The sequence below is a fragment of the Vanessa tameamea genome, chromosome 17 (genome assembly GCF_037043105.1).
Source record: "Vanessa tameamea isolate UH-Manoa-2023 chromosome 17, ilVanTame1 primary haplotype, whole genome shotgun sequence".
Lineage (NCBI taxonomy): Eukaryota > Metazoa > Arthropoda > Insecta > Lepidoptera > Nymphalidae > Vanessa > Vanessa tameamea.
The window spans coordinates 9874289-9892893 of NC_087325.1; the positions used below are offsets into that span (position 1 = coordinate 9874289).

Below are 18605 nucleotides of genomic sequence, written 5' to 3' on the forward strand. Positions count from 1 at the left end.
TAGTTTTCAGTCTTCAGATATATAATAAATTTTATTTTATATCCAATAGGTATATTTTTTTAAAATAGCAGAGTGTTTAATTTTTATTATTTAAGTTTTCTAACAAAGCTCTTAAATATTAATTGTTAAATGATAACTCATACTAAAATCTGTCACAATGGTGACTGATTTGTCAATGGACAATATCGGACAATATGATAGATTGTCATAAATTTTAATTAGTCCTAAACAAATAGGTGCTGGAAAGCTAAATAAAACTTGATTTTCATCATTTACTGTGGCGTTTCACTATCTAACATATAATATCTACGCAGTATAGACTAGATATATTAGAATAAAGATTTTGTATCCTATATTATGGCAGGTAATATATATTACTAATAAAACCGGTTAAAAACCTTTTTAAATTTTTTTTTTTAAATTGAATGTACAAATGTTTTGTTCAGACAACGAAGATACCCCGATGGCGAACAATGATGCTGATGTACTACAAAAAGTTGTGGCAGTCAGGGATAATAGGAAAGAAAATGACTCATCGCCACCACCACCAGCGACTCCACCACCAGGTGAAGAAGACACTCAAGAATTGATAGTGGTCAATGAAAACACCGAGCTTCTTGATCTTAACCATGGCAGAATTGGAAAAATTGAAAATCTTGAGCAACTGAAAAACTTAGAAAGGTAAATAATATGCTATTTATTGAGTGAAAGTTATTATTTATATAAGTAATACAAATCGATAATTTATTTTAAAATATATTAAGCAAGAGTTTAGAATTAGTTTCTACTATTAAATCATCCTTGAAAGCTAAATCCTCATTATGTTGAAATTATTCATGAGTCATCTCTCTACATATTTTACCTCCATAACTCGAAATATATATGGTACCTTTATACCTCTAGCATGATTGGTTTCATATTATTGAGTTGTAAAGGTTGTAAAATCAAACAGCCAGCATTTATTTTATTTACATTATATCATTTCAATGTCTATGGATTGTGCAATTAAATTTTTCTTATGAAAAATTAGTCAGAAGCAAAATATTGTACTATTAATTATATATTTATTTCCAGGTTATATCTCAGGTGGAATTTTATAAAAAAGATAGAAGGGCTCGATACACTCACAAAATTGGTCGAACTGGAACTTTATGACAATCAAATTGTGGTCATTGAGAATTTGGATAACTTGGTCAATTTGGAGTAAGTATTGAGCTAACTACTTGTCCTGGCTTTGTCTGGGTGGAATAAGAATTTTATTTGCTTCACGAATGCAAAACAATCCCTGTCCTATTGACACCATCTAGGGGTCTACTAAAATACACACATTTTTTTTTATCAAAATTGATCTAACCATTTAAGAGTAGTTCAGTTATACACAGAGGAGGTTACATGTGTAAAGTTAGGTATCTTCCTTTTTATTTGTCTCAATGTGGTCAAGATACCTTTTATAGAATTGACTAGAATTTGTTAAAAGAAAATCTATAACTTTTTATTAATCTCCCCTGAGATTTAAAGGACCTCAGGATTTGGTACTGAAAGACTACATGAATGAGGCAATTTAAATAGTTCACTGAAAATGTAATGATTGTTGTTTAAAACTATTTTTACTAAAGCCACAATTGACTTCCTTTATAGGCAATTAGCTTAGTTCATTGTTTGCTTATTATAAACTTTTAGAAGAAGCTGTAGTTCTCTAGTGTGCATTGCAAAAATATCAGGAACCACTATTCATAACAGCAATGTTATATTTAAAACAATATTTTTGTTATTAATTCAGTTTGACAACTACTTAACAAATGTCTTTACTTTTCAGGATTCTGGATTTGTCATTTAACAGAATCAAAGAAGTCACTGGACTGAATAACCTTTTGAAACTACGTAAACTATACTTAAGTTCAAATAAAATTACTGAAATCAACAATGTTAATCATTTTCCTAAGCTGGAGACACTTGAGCTGGGTGATAATCGTATAAGGGTATGTATTTTTTTGTTGCATTGTTCTTGAGTATAATTAAATATAGAATAGTTTTAAAATTTTTGAAATAATTTACTTAGTGAATGTCAATCAATCAACATACGGTATATATGAATATAATCCAAATTATATTATAAAAATTATATCAACGGTTTAATAAGTGTACCTATCCTTAATTGAGATCCATGGTGTTAAAAAAATCAAGTTGCCTCAATGGTCACTGAAACGAAAGAAGATGGCACCTTTAGAAAAGAATCCCATTGATTCAAAATAGTTCAACCATCCTTTTTGTCTTTTATTACATATCCATCTCAGCATTCTCGTGTCGGCTGCAATGCAGTCACACCTAATCTGCCATCTACTCATTATATTTTGGATGCCATTGCTAAACATAACTGAAATAAAATAATATTTATAATTCTTGTTATTATTATTTCCCAGGAAATAAAAAATCTTGAAGGTTTAAAAACACTAAAAGAGCTTTATTTGGGCAAAAACAAAATAACGAAAATTCAAAACCTCGAAGACCTCTCAAGTTTAGAAATACTTGTCCTTCAAAGTAATCGCCTCACAAAATTAGAGAACCTTGAACATTTAACAAGTTTGGAACATTTGTATATATCTGAGAATGGCTTAACTGCTATAGAAAATCTACAGAATCAGGTCAAACTGCAGACATTGGATTTGGCTGTGAATAGGATTACAGCAATAGATAACATAAGACACATGAGTGACTTGGAAGAATTATGGGTAAGTTATCCTTAAAACTTAATCGATAGCCTTTGTTTATCCATATGTCTAGATAGACTTTCAAACCTGTGACCATTAGAAAAAAATAGTACACACACTAGTAGTATGTTGTTCGGTGAATGAAAGTGGGCTTGTTTTAGTTCTTTTGTAGTGCAACTCTAAAGCCTTTTACTGTTATAAAAATAATAAAAAATTCCTAATGTATAATAATTCCACAATAATTTTTTCAATAATTATTTGGTAATAGTAACCTAATTCATTTCGTATTTTTTTTCAATTGAGAATAGTTTATTTACTTTTATATTCTTTTATATTTTTGATCAATTCCAACCTTTGAAAATATAATGTATTTAATTTATAACTTTGAAGTTTTATGGGATTGTCCCATAAAAAAACAAATTAAGGTTAGCAATTTTGCTTTATATGGGGGAATATATATAATATAGGGACTCAATTAATAACATAACTTTTTGAGCAATACATTTATAAATAATAAAACACCTTTTTTACAGTTATATGTTGGAATTAAATTTTACTTATGGCCTATTTTGATTTATATTTATATGAATTATTTTTATTTTAATGATATTATAACAACTGCTAAGTATATTTGAGTCACTTTTTCATACATAATATATAAAACACAACCTCGTGACAAATTAATATGAAACATTCTTAAGAACCATTTAGGTAAAGTTGATTGCTTGTGATGGTAACAGGAAATTAAATTAGAGACCTTGAAAAAAAAGTGTTCGCGAGTATTTAATTATGAATAGCTTAAAATATATCTGCAAGAAATTACATAGATTATTTTTTACCAATACTATTTTTAACTATAAACTAAAACAAAAAAAAATAACTATGTATTCTCATTTTATTTACTTCCTTAAAAAATAACGTCTTTTTTTTACATCCATTCTGGAATGCCACACCACCACAAAGATTGTAACGGTATACTCATTATGATAACAATGTACTTTTTACTAATCACTACTTTATTATCTACCGGTTTTTCATTGCAATATATTTAAGTAAACATCCGAATCTAATTAGAAATCCAACTAAATATAAATATGTTGTGACAGCCTGTGTGATTTGATTTATTTTTTCAGCTCAATGATAATCAAATATCCGAGTGGTCATCAGTTGAATACTTGCAAGAGAACAAGAAGTTGGCAACAATATACTTAGAGAGAAATCCTATAGCATCCGACCCAGCTTATAGAAGAAAGATAAAATTGACCCTTCCATCTCTGCAGCAAATCGATGCCACTTTGTGTAGATAAGAATTTAATGCATTAGTAGTTTGAGTATTATCCCAGAAATGTAAAGTATAATGCACATTGTTTTGGACCAAAATCACTATTACATCTATATGAGCATTGCTAGTACTTTGTTTATGATAGCCAAAATCCATTTTAGTTCAGTCAATTTTAGTTATTTTTTTTATAATCATCTAATGAAAATTCATAATATAGACAATAAAATTTCTTTTTATCTATTTAACATCTTAAACAATCAAATGGGCTATATCGAAGGTGCTTAGTTCATCCCATAGACACTAGCAGTGCAAAAAGTACCCAATACTCGATACGCTATCAAGGGGTGTTATATTCCTTATGCCCCTAATTTAATTGGCCATTTCGACAAATTAAGACATAAAAATACATCGTAATAATGCTGGGCGTTATAATAAATGATGACGGGACTACCCAAACCTATATTCATAAATAAATTAAAATTTCTGGGAGAGGAGGTTGTCGTAAGTTGGGTTGTAGTTGTGACTTCCCCTTTGTATACACGATTCTAATCTCAGGAAGAGTGAAGGTAAATAAACAACTTTGGCCTTGTACTGAATTTTTATCATTGGTCGAGACCTGAATTGTCTAAGGTATTTTTATTTTAATGTTGGCGAAGTTGTGTTCGGAATTTTATAAGTAAAATTAAAGTGGATATAAATGGTTAAATTGAATACTATTTTATTAGAAATAAATATATTGTTAATTAAAAATTGTTTGTAGTGAATAATATAAAACATTTATAATTAGCAAACTGCATGGAATATATAAACCTAAGGTTAATTTACCTTTACTCTTGCTATTAGAATATAGTATAGTTATACTCATAATTATATAATGTGTATAAAAATATAAATGTGTTATAATTGTTTAGTTTTGTCTCTATTAAAAAGTATGGCAGTTTATTAGTTGTATTGTATGTATCAGCGACATTACGAATAGCTATAATTAATTCGCTTATGTATATAACATATATTTTAGAACCATTAAAAGAAATATTGTAACATTGTTTAAACATTTATCAATGTTTATAGATACATTTTATAGTTCATAGATAAATTTGAAAGCCAAATTTAGACTACCCACGTTTTGATATATTTTCTTTTTACTTTTATACGCAATTTATTCACAACGACGTCACCTGTCGCTGTAATATTGTGTCAGTCGAAAATATTTCTCCTAAACCTATAAGTCTCATCGATATCCGTCCGCATTTTTCTATATTTATTCAAATGAATTTGGATTTCTATTTTCGTCAATACCTAAAATGTATTATTCGTGAGTTTACATCCTATGAAATTTATATAAATAAGTTCCTATAAAATTATCCTTTTAAAAAATATATCAAGAAAAAATAAATAAGAAGATAGTTGTAGATATTCAGATTATATAATATTATAATTGGTCTTCTTATCGTATAATCTTGCTATTTTTTAAATATCAATTATACCTTAAAATATTTTGATAATAGTTAGTTCTGATTTTATAAACAATACTATAGGCACGCGTTTTCAGGCAGTCGCGGAGTCGTACGTCAGCATTGTCCACAAGGATGCTCCAGATCGCCCCCTCAATGCATTTAGTAAAGTAAATTTCTAAGTATAATTACAATATTAAATGTTATGCCTTTATAATAAATCAGATAAAATATATGTGATTTTTTTTTAAATTTCAAATTACTTTTTAGGCTGAGGTCGCACTACGGTTAAACCGCTGCGGTTTTTAATCGCGTGAATTTGTGTATTAAGGAAACTGAATACAAGCGGCCGCACTTGCGGTTTTTACCCTCGACTGATTTCAAAACCGTAAAATGTTACAAAATGCTCGCGGGTAAAAACCGCGACAAAATTAACCTATTATTAAATGTAACTCATAGATTTTAGTTGGCGCGCACACACTTGCGATAACCGCGGGCGGTTTTTGGTCAGTATTCGGTACTTCGTTAGACCACCACGCCGTAAGGAGTGGTTGCATTGACGCGTCATTGTAAATATGTCGTTAACAGAGCCGGAATCTGTTTCAAACGAACTGCCATCTTGAAATCCATCTTCAAATTGTGAGAATCTTAAATTGTTTTAATCGTAAATTAACCGCTAGCTGGAAAAAACCGGAATGCGGCTTCAACCTTAGACATTATTGATATAATATAAATTTTAAGGTTACGTTGATTGCCACAGTCAAATGCTAATTTATATTGAAGGAGTCTGGAAAACTTTTGACAAAGAATAAGTTTTGAGTTGTAAAATATCTCTGATGATGAACTGGATAGTTAAAGTAACATAAAAATAACTATTTAAAGTCATTAAATTATACTAAAATTCGGGACATTCGTTAATGACTATAATGTTACTCATAAATTCATACTATCGTATCTGTAATAAAAATATCTTTATCTGTATTGAAAATGACAGTAAATAAAATTTGAGACAATTTGAAGTTGGCATTATGGTAAGCTGTCATGAATCAATTGTCATTTTATACGAATAGTAGTATCTGTTTTTCTGCAATTTCACGATTCTACGGTTTGTTTTAATTAAGTCCAAAAAGTGAATTTATGATATAATATCGTCACAATTTTTTATATAAATCATCGCCGAAACGCAAGTTTACATTTTTATTATATAATAGCTATAATAGAAGCAGTACAATAAATTCTTAGCAACATAGCCGTCCACGCGGAATTGTTTGTTCATTGTAATGGAAAACCTTGACCAAAGTAACAATAAAAACGTGTCGCTCAGTTTAATTGCCGAATATGGCTCGGAATCCGATTCGGAGGATACGAGATCGAATGATAATACAGGAAATGAAGATTCAGATGCCGTGGAACTCAGTGAGATGGTATTGAAGAATAATATTATTAATGCCTGTGCTCACGGGCCGCTATCGGAAGGTAGTGAGAGCGACGTGGGGGTAACGAGACATATGATAATAGACAGCTCCGAAAGTGGAGTTGTAGAATATGATGTAACAGAGTACAGGGACGCAGACAGTGATTCGGACTCCAGTTCAGATGACTCTAGTGATAGTGATGTAGATTCAGTTAAAGATATTGAAGAATTATCTAGCGGGTAAAAACTATTTACACTTAGTATATTTAAGAAGTCTTTTTAAAATCTTGTATATTTTAGTTATCTATATAAAATCTTGTATATTTTTTGCTATTATATTTACTATACATTTTTAGAGATGAACTGGAGGGTAACAATCGTGGCAAACTCGATCCTCTGAAAGTACATGGAGAGCTAGGGCTGGATGACTTGCCACCTATAGAAGATCTTGCCATTAGCCTCCCAGCACAGGAAACAACTAAAATTGGAACCATTGCCAGTGTAGTTGATAGATTAGGTAAATATTATTATTATTTTTTGAATAAAGAGTTTTTTGTTAAATAACATTTTAATATTATATATTACCAAGTATTTATTAAATTACATAATTTTTTTATTTAAAAAAGCAATATTTATGTCAATAAAAAAAAATTAGATATCTTTATTTATATTAGAACTCTATTCCACTCAAATACCTAAATTCAATATAATTTTAATTTCAAGGTTCTGAAAACTTCTTCATCAAAAATTAAGAAACAATTTTTTTGCTATTCCATAATGAATACCATAGAATATTCAAGATCTTTACCAATAATGAACTCAATGTCCAAGTTGTTTGTCTTTACTCTTGTGATTGGAACAAGCTGTAGTGTACTTAGAATTCTCTCAGTCACATATTCTGATGGGACTGCAATCATGAGACATAAATTTAATGCAACACCCAAACAATATAGTAGACTCAGTTTATTATAAATTATTGTACTTAGCTATATAAAACAAAATTATGCATGTATTACATAAAATTTTGCAAGTTTTTAAAATAAAAATAGTCTTACCTAAACACAGCATATGTTAATTCTCAAGCTCATTGTAACATTGGTGATGTAAAGGATGCATAATATTTCTTACAGAACCAATATCAATGGGCAGTGATTACCACTTACTCTCGGAAGGCCTATTTGGCTCACATATTTTAAATGAATAATTAAAAATATTCAAACTTACAGTTATAGTTCGGGCATTCCCTGAGACTCCAGCAGTGGATTTGGATAGCATTCTTTTTTTAGAAAATGGAGCGAAAGCATTAGGAAAAGTGTTTGATGTTTTTGGACCAGTGAGTATACTAAATTAATTAGTGAAGTAAATTTTAATTGTCAAACTTTTTCCATTTAAAGTGAAAGTAGTTCACTGCATTCACTTTTAAACAATTTAAAAAATGGCTCTTTGAATGTCAGCCTGTCAATTATTATACAATAATATAAAATAAAAACATACTCTAGTGCTGTGTCAGAAATGTATTGATAATGTAGTAAATTCTAATATGATTTAATTATAAAATATTAGTACTTTTTATAAACAGACATAAACATTTTTCAGTATTGACAATTTAATGCTAGACGTTGAGATATTTTCTTCTTTTGTATTATTAAGTAAAAATCATAGTAAACAGTGAAGTATGGATATTTTAAAATTCAAATAGATAATATCAATTATACTCAGGTAATAGATGATCTCTGTTATATATTACAATGTTTAAATTAATAAAAGATCTATTTCTTTGTATTCCAATATTTTTTGTTCATATTTATCTTTGTGTCTATCTAATTTAATTAATTCAATGACCGAATGAATTATATAATTCATAATGTAATAGGCTTTATTCAGGCCGGTCTACTTAGTTCTTATTTACTCTATCAACTAATATCAATAATATGTATAACATTCTTTTGTAAACATTTACAAAGTAAAGTAACTGTAGTTGAATAAGTACATCTTTTACTCAACTAACAATTGAATACATTGATTAGGTAACAGAGCCACATTACTGTGTACGTTTCAACTCCCTGGAGCACGTGAAGGAGCGCGGCGTGCAGGCCGGTATGGAGGTGTTCATCGCGCCTCGCAGCCAACACACTAATTATGTCTTCCTCACCGAACTTATGAAGTGAGTTATTTTTTTATTTATTATTGTATCTCCATGGACCTGTGACCTTTGTTTTGATTTGATTGACATTATTTTAATGTGCCTGCATGCTATTATTGCTAATCAGTGAGAGCTATTAAGATTTTCATGAAAACCAGCAAGCCTCTCCGCAACCTTCTTATCCGCTACCTTATATTATATGTTAGGCTACTCGCAAAACTCAATCTCTATGCTCTGGTTTATAAATTGACTAAGCCCATGCCACAAGCACAAGAAATATCTTACGCCTATGCCACTTTACTACAATAATAGACAAAATATTGTTGTAAGATGACTTACATAGTATATTAATTTTCAGTCAGTCTTAGTAGCAGTAAATCATAGTACCGATATAAACTTATTTTCAGAGTAAAAGGATCTGATGCATCATGGTTGAATGACATCGAACCTCCACCCAACCACATAGACTATTCAGATGACGAAGAAGAAAGAAAAGCTAATAAAGCAAAGAAGGATCAACAAAAACAAAATAAGCAGCCCGATTCGAGTGATAATGGGGAAAATTCTAAAAACCCTCCACCTAGAAAGATGCTCGAAGCGAGGCGCAATCACCGACCTTCCGACTCGAGCAGTAGGTTTGGGGGATCAAGTCGTGGTCGCAGTTCGGTACCGCCCGGTTTTAGACGGAATCCTCCTCATTTCGCAAGACCACAAAGACCATGGGACGATCAAGAGATGAGAACTCCACCACCGCATCCCAATGTAGACCCTGGTGGTCCATATCTCGCTCCCCCAACGTTCAATCCCATGTATACGCCCTTTAATCCTGTAACACCACCCCCATATGTGATGAATAACAGACTGCCATTTGGTAGAAATCCAAGAATGCATGGAATGCCCCCAATGAATATGCCTCCGCCTTTCAGACAGAATCTGCCTATATTCGGTTCTAATTATTGCAACATGCCCGGACCACTGCCGCAATGGGTACATGGCCCACCCCCTCCCCCGGGCACGTAATTACACGCAGTTTTACAGTTCAGAATGTATAAATAAATATATTTAGTCAATAGCTAGTGCTGTGCTGAACAATACTGGTTTGCTTATCCAAATATCTATATTTATAATTAATAAAAACATGGTAAAGAGTGAAGCTGTTTTTATTTAATTACTTTCAGTGTACTTAAATAAAATAAAGATAAAATTGCAATCAAATATACACTTATATCACTGAACTGTAATGGAAAGGCATAATGTATAAACAGCTTGCATCATCCTTATCTTCGTGTAAAGTTTACACAAAATATAATATGATCGCAAAGTTTTATTTATAAGATGCGAGATTTATATTAACTATAACTCGTATTTTATTTAAGATTACTAAGATTTTGTATTAATAAAAGTACCATAATTATTTAAAATTAGTTTTTGTTCTTTGGTAAGAATCCTTACACTAATTTGATAGAATTAAAGTACATTGCTATCTCCTCTTGTTTGGGGCGAAAATAGGGATAGTACGTATTTCATTTTTATCAAATTGGAGATTGTGTACAAGAGAGTCGGTACCATTTTCTAAAGTTGTGAATTATATCTGGTTATACACTTATTATATTTTCTTAAAAAACTAGCAGCTGTTATTGTTTCATTGTTATACCTTACTTACCATCACTTCCTACTAAAACTATATATATTTTTTTAGCAGTCTCTACATATACAATTTTTTTTAACGTCGTAATTTTACCATGTACATTTTATAAAGTTAATAATGTATATTTTAAAGGTTTTTAAATATTAATAACAAACGATGTAAAAAATTAAAGACGAATTATATTTTGTGATTTCTTTATTAAATATTTCATTGTTAGAAATTAACTAACGATCGAATTTCATAAATGTTAAAATAATAAAAAAAAAGTTTATAATAATAAAGACTACAGCTAAAAAATACTGCTCTTGGACTATGCAGAACTAAACAAATGTTATTATTTCTGCTGCCCTTATATTGACGATAGTCAACGAAACTGGTTAAAATAATTAAAAAAAATTTTGCACTCACATGATCACAACGTAAAATGATAGCCATTTCACAATACAAGAATATAAAAATCTTCTCACATCACAACTAAACATATTTTTCATCTGTTGTCTGAATAAAATATTGATTTTGATTGTTATAAAACATTTCGAGTATAATTACGTAACTTAATCTCGTCAAACATTAGATTATTGAAACTTAAAATACATATTATATAAATTACTAAAAAAAGTAGGTTATGACGAGATACAAAACTATTATTAAAACAATATTGTTATAAAGGTCGCTTTTAATTTGAACGCAGTGGTATCGTTCAATATTTTTTACATCAGTTAACTGGCAGTGAACAAAATAAATTTTGAATATATTAGAACAAAATTGATTGTAATTTTATAAAATGCACTGTTAATTTGATTGTTTGAATGCAAATATAAAAATAAATGCAAAAGATTTTCATCAATTAAACATCTGATTATACCACTGCTGATATTTCGATAAAAAATATAATTAGGGAAACAATAATAAATGCAATCAACCGGGCAATCACACTTCTAACATTCCATAAATAATTATTTTTTCGATTATTGCCAAACCATAAGGCCTTTGTTCATCAATCAACATCTGATTCACTTAAAAACCTAAAGACTTTTGTATAAGAGCATACACGTAGAGTCACCTACAAATGTTCCTACATATGACCACGGTTTAGTACCGCAAATTTCTCCAGTATAAAATATATCGAGATAAAAAAGGCACGTTTTGTCATAAAGTTTGATTATAAAACACGTTTTTTTTTCTGATGGAATTTTAACAATATTGACACAATGTTTCGCCTGTGTATTAATAAATGTCAAGAAATTGTAATTTCGGTGTGTTTATCATTAAACAGATGTTGATTGCTAATCAAGTGGCAAAAGGAAACGTACTAAACTTAACGACAACACAAAGCCAATAGGGCCCTTGTAATTTTAACTTAAAATCGAACCTAATCTACTAAATGTGGGATATAAGTTCACATTGTATGGGAGTAAATGATCGCATTAACTTATCTTTAGTTATAAAAATACAGATTCATTTCGTTAAATTAACACACAGTAATCTTAGCTTGCCGTTTGAGACTCATGACAATAAATGCCTCTTGGGCTTCTTACATTCGTAAGTCGATGAATCGGTCTTAAATAAAATATAAAAAACCGATGAAATTAAATAGAAAACGGTACAGAGCAGTCTTCCATTAAATACGTAATAAAATATATTTAAAAGAAAGCGTACCTCAAAACGATTCGACGATATATCACTAGTAGTGAACTACGATTTAAGAATAATTTGATCTCATAATATAAACTTAAAGACTAAAAGAAATTATATTTAATCAGCTACGATTAGTTGAAGGGTTACATTTTTGTATCGATTATACGTTAGGAACTATACTACTGTACAGATATTTGAAGAAAATAATTTCTTAAAAATATTCATAGTAGCGAGTTAATACTTTGAAGACGTCCACTATAATGCGACACTTCCACCGACATGAAGCGTAAACGAACATAGAATATACTTAAAGGAACATAAAGATAATCCCGAAGTTGGCTGTCTCACAGCCGGCGGCCGGGCGAGGCTGTCCGCGAGGGGTTATTGCGTACTGCGTTACATTAACTCTACGATTACACATACAGCAAAATGATTAAAGAAATATATGTTATTATATATAACGTTCATAAAACGTTCTGCTAAAATAATTAGCTAACATCGTATCACTTGTTCGTGTGGTGTTGCCGAGTTTATAATATTTAGAATATTTTTTTTTAATCTAAGACACTACGCTCTACGATCTAATATTCACAGAGATTGATACATTTAGACATGGAAAGGCGAAACAGCGTGCGCTTACTACACGATAACTCCAATACTTCAATGGATTCACTTAAACATAGTTTATTATTAGCAAAATAATTCCAAAATTATCTCATCTTTATTTATAACGCGGTAATGTATCGCCTTTAACAAATAATTCCCCGCGATATCAATAAACACGCTTATTAAAACTTAAGATTACGAATATTAATTATAATAGACAGCCAATCAGACGCTACTTATGAATAATCATTAAAACTACTAAAAAATTTTGATCCTAAAATAACGATTTGTCAGTATTTTTGGAGGAAAACAGAATATTGACCTTTCGTCAACGAAATCACCTTTTATCATTCTCAACGTGAACGCTACCCACGTAAGCATACATCATATTGTATAGACATCATAAAATTAGGCTTGATATTACAATTCAAGCTCACTGAGATCTGTAACCGCATCGTACACCGCGGCGGCTCCGTGGGCAACTAGCTTAACATAAGTACGAAATACGCTGAAGGCAACACAGTACAGTTTTATATATCTACGTTCCACCATTACAATATTTAGTAAATATTTATTACTCCTCTATGTAGAGTTTCGGAAAATATTATAAATCTATAGTGATTATTATATATGATACATTGTACATGAAAACCCCCTTATACATATTGCATTCGAGTCTCACTAATAGATAACTATATGGAAACTACATTTTCCTACTTCGCAATTATTTTCGATTACTATAAACAACCGTTTTAATTGTACAAAGTGGCAGTCATCCCGGGTTTTCATGTAGAATGTCGACAATTGTGACTTTTGTTCTTAATGGTTGTGTCTGAATGAGTATATCTGTTGTTTCAACATATAAAAAGCATGGCATCCGTGTGTGACATTAGGAAAATACTTCTACATACATATAAAATCTTAAACTATAACTATGTTTAATATGGCTCAGATTATACATATTGGAGCGCCGAGCGACAATGCGGCGCCGTTCGCACGGGTGACGTCACCGCGCCCGCGCGCGGCGGCCAGCGGGTGTCATGGCTCCCTAACGGGGCCGCATTATAGAGTCGTTGCGTTATCTACCTGTGAAAAAATCACATCGATGCCATGTTTTCTAATGTCTTTGTAAAGCTTTAGCAATTACAATTAAATCTCCAGTTCAATAAATTACATCACCAATTTAAATGCATTTTCGACAGTCACTTAGTTTTTTTTTTAATTTATTCACTTCGTAACGATCATTGTAGTAGCATTTCCGAACCACGATTAGGCCGCTGAGGCGTAGACTTCACCGAGGAACATCGCCGCAGTATGTATAGTGTACGCGATATCCAGTAAAAAGCATTAACACTAAACAGTTAGGAAGACATCATATTTCTAATTCCACACACCTGATCCACGGTTGCGATAATGATTTCCTAAGACACTTATAGTCTCGAGAAAGATGGCACAAGCAATTTCTTATTTAACGATCAAAATCTACCATCCATTAAAGCGCTAGTGAACTCGCATCGATTGCATCGGGATATGAAACGACAACGGGCGACCGACCTGCCACACGAATGCTACCACAATAATATTTTAGCTTAGTGTCTACCCCAGAAGTACAAGAGCCGATAGTAAAGAGTTTCATCCATCTCGTTAGAGCCGTTGTAGGAAGACGTTCGACCTATACGAATATAGGATATTTTGTTCGAAACAAAATGGACGATATTAGAAACTGGTATAGATTGTATGTCACCATTATTTATTTAATAGCGACATATCGAAACTGTTTGGTGAACGAACTGATTTAAGTTTTTTTTTTTTTTTAAATAATTACTATGCATTATGGTTAAAAACGATTACTTTTACTTATTACAACTCAGTGTAACATTTATCGAGTAGGTTAATAAATAATAATTTCAATTATTCGATCACTCAATAACTAAATTATGGAATGTTGTGCAAAAACATATCAAGGGCCGAAGTCCAAGATCGAAACACAAGAGTCCGTTCACTTCGCACATTTCTCAATCTATTTCCACTTGAAGGGTATCAAGAGGACGGGGTAGACCCTAAGGTTCTCACATTATGTGTTCTCGACGGGGCGGATGGTGCAGTCGCCCACCGTGGTGATGGGCGTGATGGTGACGGAGCTGGGCGCGGCCGGCGGCGCCCCCGGCTCGGCCGGCGCCGGCTCCGGCTTGTCGTCCTTGTCGTCGCAGCTGGGCGGCAGCTTGACGATCTGGCAGTCGCCCACCGTCATGATCTGCGTCTCCACGGCCACGGGCGGCACGTCGTCGGGCTCCACGCGCGACGAGTCCTCGTCGTCGGAGGAGGACGACGACACGTCGATGGTGCGCTCGGCCGCGTCGCCGGCGCCGCCCTGGTCGGCGTCCACGTTGCGGTCGGGGTCCACGCTCGTCACGCCGTACGAGTACGCCAGCGGGTTGTACATCATCTCGGTCAGGTAGGAGAAGTCGCCGAACGGCAAGTTCGTCGCGTTGTAGTTTTCGTTGGGTCGCCCGTCTGGAAATCGTATCGGGCGGTCAGTACCGTTTGTTACACGACTGGTTTCGACTCCCCGAGCCGCGAACATGCTGTATTTTTAAACGGAGTATGTATCATTCGGGTTTCGAATTAGCGCACCGGAATCGTTGAATGATTCCACAATTTCTCCGCGGTATGTATTTTACATTCCACATGCAATATTTTACTATCTTATACGAGAGAGCACACATATATTTTGTATATAATTATGATTGGTTAGACACGGGCGAAGCAGGCACATTAGTATGGTAAAATTTTATACTATACAATTCTCGAAGTCACAATATTACTACAAAAATCATATGGCAATTAATATATTAAAATAAAGTACATAATTTACAAGAATACACCCCCGTTATAAACTTAAACTAAGAGTTAAAATTCACCTATATATATAATATACCATTTAATTCCCTTTAAAGATACCGCCACCACAATAAAAGACACGTACTGAACTAAAAGAAAGATTTTTAGTATATCGTTGTATACAAATACCGATTAGTACTGACATTTTCCCAATGTATGTATTTAAGGTACAATTTAGTTTTTCATGCCATTTAACGAATGATACTAACAAAACTTGCTCATTTCTGCGGCTAGCCCGTACTGGATCGGTATTGACATATCCATACCTAAGGAAAGACTTCATTAGCTCAGCGTCTCGTGTTCAGCGCAGTCAAGTTATAATACTCGTAAAATATATATTTTTTATTTTAAATAAATAAGATCTATTAACTCATCTACGCCAAAACACGTATCACATTCAATCCATTATGTTTTCATCTTTGATCTTCTGATATAGTTATAAATCAAATCAAAATTCCTTTATTCAATATAGAACTGCACTTATTCATTGACAAATTAGACACTACCGACGGTTCCGAAATGAAAATACCTATTTAAAATTGATTAGACGTATTTTTTACATCCAAAATTTGGAAAGCAACATTATAAATTCAAATTAGGGCATCGTTAGGGCAAAATGGCTATATTTAACTGATTAAACTAAACAGTATCTATTAAGTATATTTTTTTTTATAATAAATATTGGAAAACATCACATATATTACTCTGATCCCAATGTAAGTAGCTAAAGCACTTGTGTTATGGAAAATCAGAAGTAACGAAGGTACCACATACACCCAGACCCAAGACAACATAGAAAACTAATGAACTTTTTCTATATCGACTCGGCCGGGAATCGAACCCGCGATCTCGGAGTGGCGACCATGAAAACCGGTGTACACACTACTCGACCACGGAGGTCGTCGTAGGAGATCGTATTTCACATTACTTAAAAGGATAACTTTAAAAGAGGCTGCCTTATTAAGGACCACACAATGTAAGAAAGAGAAAACAATATTGCTAATCGTTTCTAATTACAGTGTACGCTAGACAATCAGCAACAATGGTATTCTAATGTGTCTCTACTTGAACATACAAAAAACAAATGGATTGCATGAGATATAAAAATAAATAATAAAAAAAAAAAAATAAGCAAATGCTATGAGGCACAGTATTTGCACAGACACACACTCACTCACACGAAACAATAAACTCTGTTAAAATTAAACATCCTACTCGAGAAATTAACGGGGAAAAATAGTCAATTGATTGTCAACCTTATTAATAAGTGTTATAAGATTTATAATAGTTTTTATGTTTTATTATACGGAATGTTTGGTCATTGTTCATGTTTTATTAGACGATTAATCATAGGTAAAAAATGTTGAGTCATTGTAACCTTCCATATGAATTTAGGACAAGATTAACTAATTATCATGCTCTGTAAATTATTATATCGGTTTTTTCCTTATTTTTTTATGTATTTGTCATTTTCGTAATAACAATTTAGTTAGTCATCTCACGTTTGTGAAAAAACTGTAAGATTTTACAACGTACATAACTTCTTTATTTAAAAAAAAAAAACGACCGCGCCTTTTATTCTTTTCAATCAAGTAGACCATATTGGCAATAAAATGAATTTATTTATTAAATAATAACTTTATTTTTTTTATTATATTTTACTAATTGTTTTTATATTAATGTACATTATGTGTACAAATATAGACCTTGTGTTAAGAAGCATTTTATAACCTCAAAAGCTACAGAGAAAAACTATAATTTTAAAATAAGAACGCTTATAATCTCTCTATTGACACAGAGTATATAAACGTAGACAAATAATAAATTTATGTTTTTCAGAGAACCAAAACTGAACTATTATCCTATTGGAAGTATTATCCTAGTAATTAGGATGTTGTTGCAATTCGACATTAACTGGATTCAACTTATTTAAAAGACGTGTTTTTATATAATAAAGATCCTACAAAACACTACATATAAGTAAGCAAAGGATATAATAAATACATACATAATACATTTGAAAAGGTTTGCAGTCCGCTGGCAATGCCAAAGTCGTCTGTTCATTATCTATATCAGATCCGTTTTTTTTAATTATTTTTTTTTAGGTTGATGAAATCAATCGGCGTGTATTCATGTGGTTTGTGTACTGACCAGATCGTGGCAGGAAGTAGTTCTTCGGCGGCCGTCCCCGTTTCCGTTTGAGCAGCAGCTGGTGCCCCGTGAGCGCGCCACCGGCCACCGCGCCGCTCGTCAGCACGCAGCCCTCCATGTCTGCGAGCACAAGGGATACACTGTCACGGCGCTCGAGGGGGTGATGGCGGTGTCCCGGCGGAGGCGGAGGAGGCAGTTACCGAGCGAGGTCTTGGGCGGTCGGCCGCGGCGCTTCTTGACCTTGGGCGTGAGCGGCAGCGGCGTCTTGCGCGGCCGGCCCCGCCCGCGGCGCGGCGGCTCCAGCAGGTCGTTGGCCAGCAGCTCGTTGCGCACGGGCTCCAGCGTGGAGTTGAGCACGACCTGCCCGCGCGGCGGCAGCATGACGTCCCCGCTGGCCGTGAACACGAGGTGGCCCGACTCGCGGTGCGTGGTGCGGACCATCCCCGACATCACCTCCGAGTTGTTCTCGCGCTTCACCTCGTTGGCCATGTCCACCGTCGGGTCCTCCTGGAGAAGTTTTATTTGTTTTGATTGCACCTAACGTTTTGAAATAATATCTGATTAGCGTTGTGTTCTGTTAGTCTTTTTGCATCGATGGTGAGTTTGGGCCGAGGGACCGAGTGTCAGATTTAGATTTTAAAATATTGAAATTTAAATTAC

At 32.9% G+C, this 18605-nt stretch overlaps 3 protein-coding genes across 7 annotated transcripts in view; 2 read left to right on the top strand and 1 right to left on the bottom strand.

Annotated features, from left to right (window-relative positions):
• Positions 1-181: 181 nt before the first annotated feature.
• Positions 182-5679, top strand: LOC113400610 (protein phosphatase 1 regulatory subunit 7-like). The gene is made up of 6 exons (XM_026640253.2): positions 182-364; positions 447-681; positions 1075-1203; positions 1817-1979; positions 2421-2729; positions 3842-5679. The coding sequence occupies exons 1-6, from the start codon at positions 358-360 to the stop codon at positions 4013-4015; spliced, it is 1017 nt and encodes a 338-aa protein (XP_026496038.1). The 5' UTR covers positions 182-357; the 3' UTR covers positions 4016-5679.
• An 802-nt stretch (positions 5680-6481) lies between these two features.
• LOC113400609 (H/ACA ribonucleoprotein complex non-core subunit NAF1) lies at positions 6482-10150 on the top strand. The gene is made up of 5 exons (XM_026640252.2): positions 6482-7098; positions 7215-7375; positions 8085-8191; positions 8886-9022; positions 9409-10150. The coding sequence occupies exons 1-5, from the start codon at positions 6725-6727 to the stop codon at positions 10019-10021; spliced, it is 1392 nt and encodes a 463-aa protein (XP_026496037.1). The 5' UTR covers positions 6482-6724; the 3' UTR covers positions 10022-10150.
• Positions 10151-10826: 676 nt separating this feature from the next.
• Positions 10827-18605, bottom strand: part of LOC113400233 (zinc finger and BTB domain-containing protein 17-like) — a 35478-nt gene continuing 27699 nt past the window's right edge. For 3 of the 5 annotated variants that reach the window (XM_064217447.1, XM_064217446.1, XM_026639733.2), the window contains 4 exons: positions 18146-18482; positions 17946-18065; positions 16004-16060; positions 10827-15407 (listed from right to left, as the gene is read on the bottom strand). In XM_064217447.1, coding sequence (XP_064073517.1) covers positions 14968-15407; positions 16004-16060; positions 17946-18065; positions 18146-18482 — 954 coding nt within the window. In that variant the 3' untranslated portion in view covers positions 10827-14967. The remainder of the gene's footprint in view (positions 15408-16003; positions 16061-17945; positions 18066-18145; positions 18483-18605) is intronic. The other 2 variants (XM_026639734.2, XM_026639735.2) reach the window with 2 other exon arrangements.

Bases quoted from the DNA above. Each gene is read 5' to 3' on its own strand.
- LOC113400610 (XM_026640253.2), top strand. The intron at 682-1,074 runs GTAAATAATATG...ATTTATTTCCAG, and splicing joins CAACTGAAAAACTTAGAAAG to GTTATATCTCAGGTGGAATT. The intron at 1,204-1,816 runs GTAAGTATTGAG...TTTACTTTTCAG, and splicing joins GATAACTTGGTCAATTTGGA to GATTCTGGATTTGTCATTTA.
- LOC113400609 (XM_026640252.2), top strand. From the start codon at position 6,725: ATGGAAAACCTTGACCAAAGTAACAATAAAAACGTGTCGCTCAGTTTA. The intron at 7,099-7,214 runs GTAAAAACTATT...ATACATTTTTAG, and splicing joins ATTGAAGAATTATCTAGCGG to AGATGAACTGGAGGGTAACA. The intron at 7,376-8,084 runs GTAAATATTATT...TCAAACTTACAG, and splicing joins CAGTGTAGTTGATAGATTAG to TTATAGTTCGGGCATTCCCT.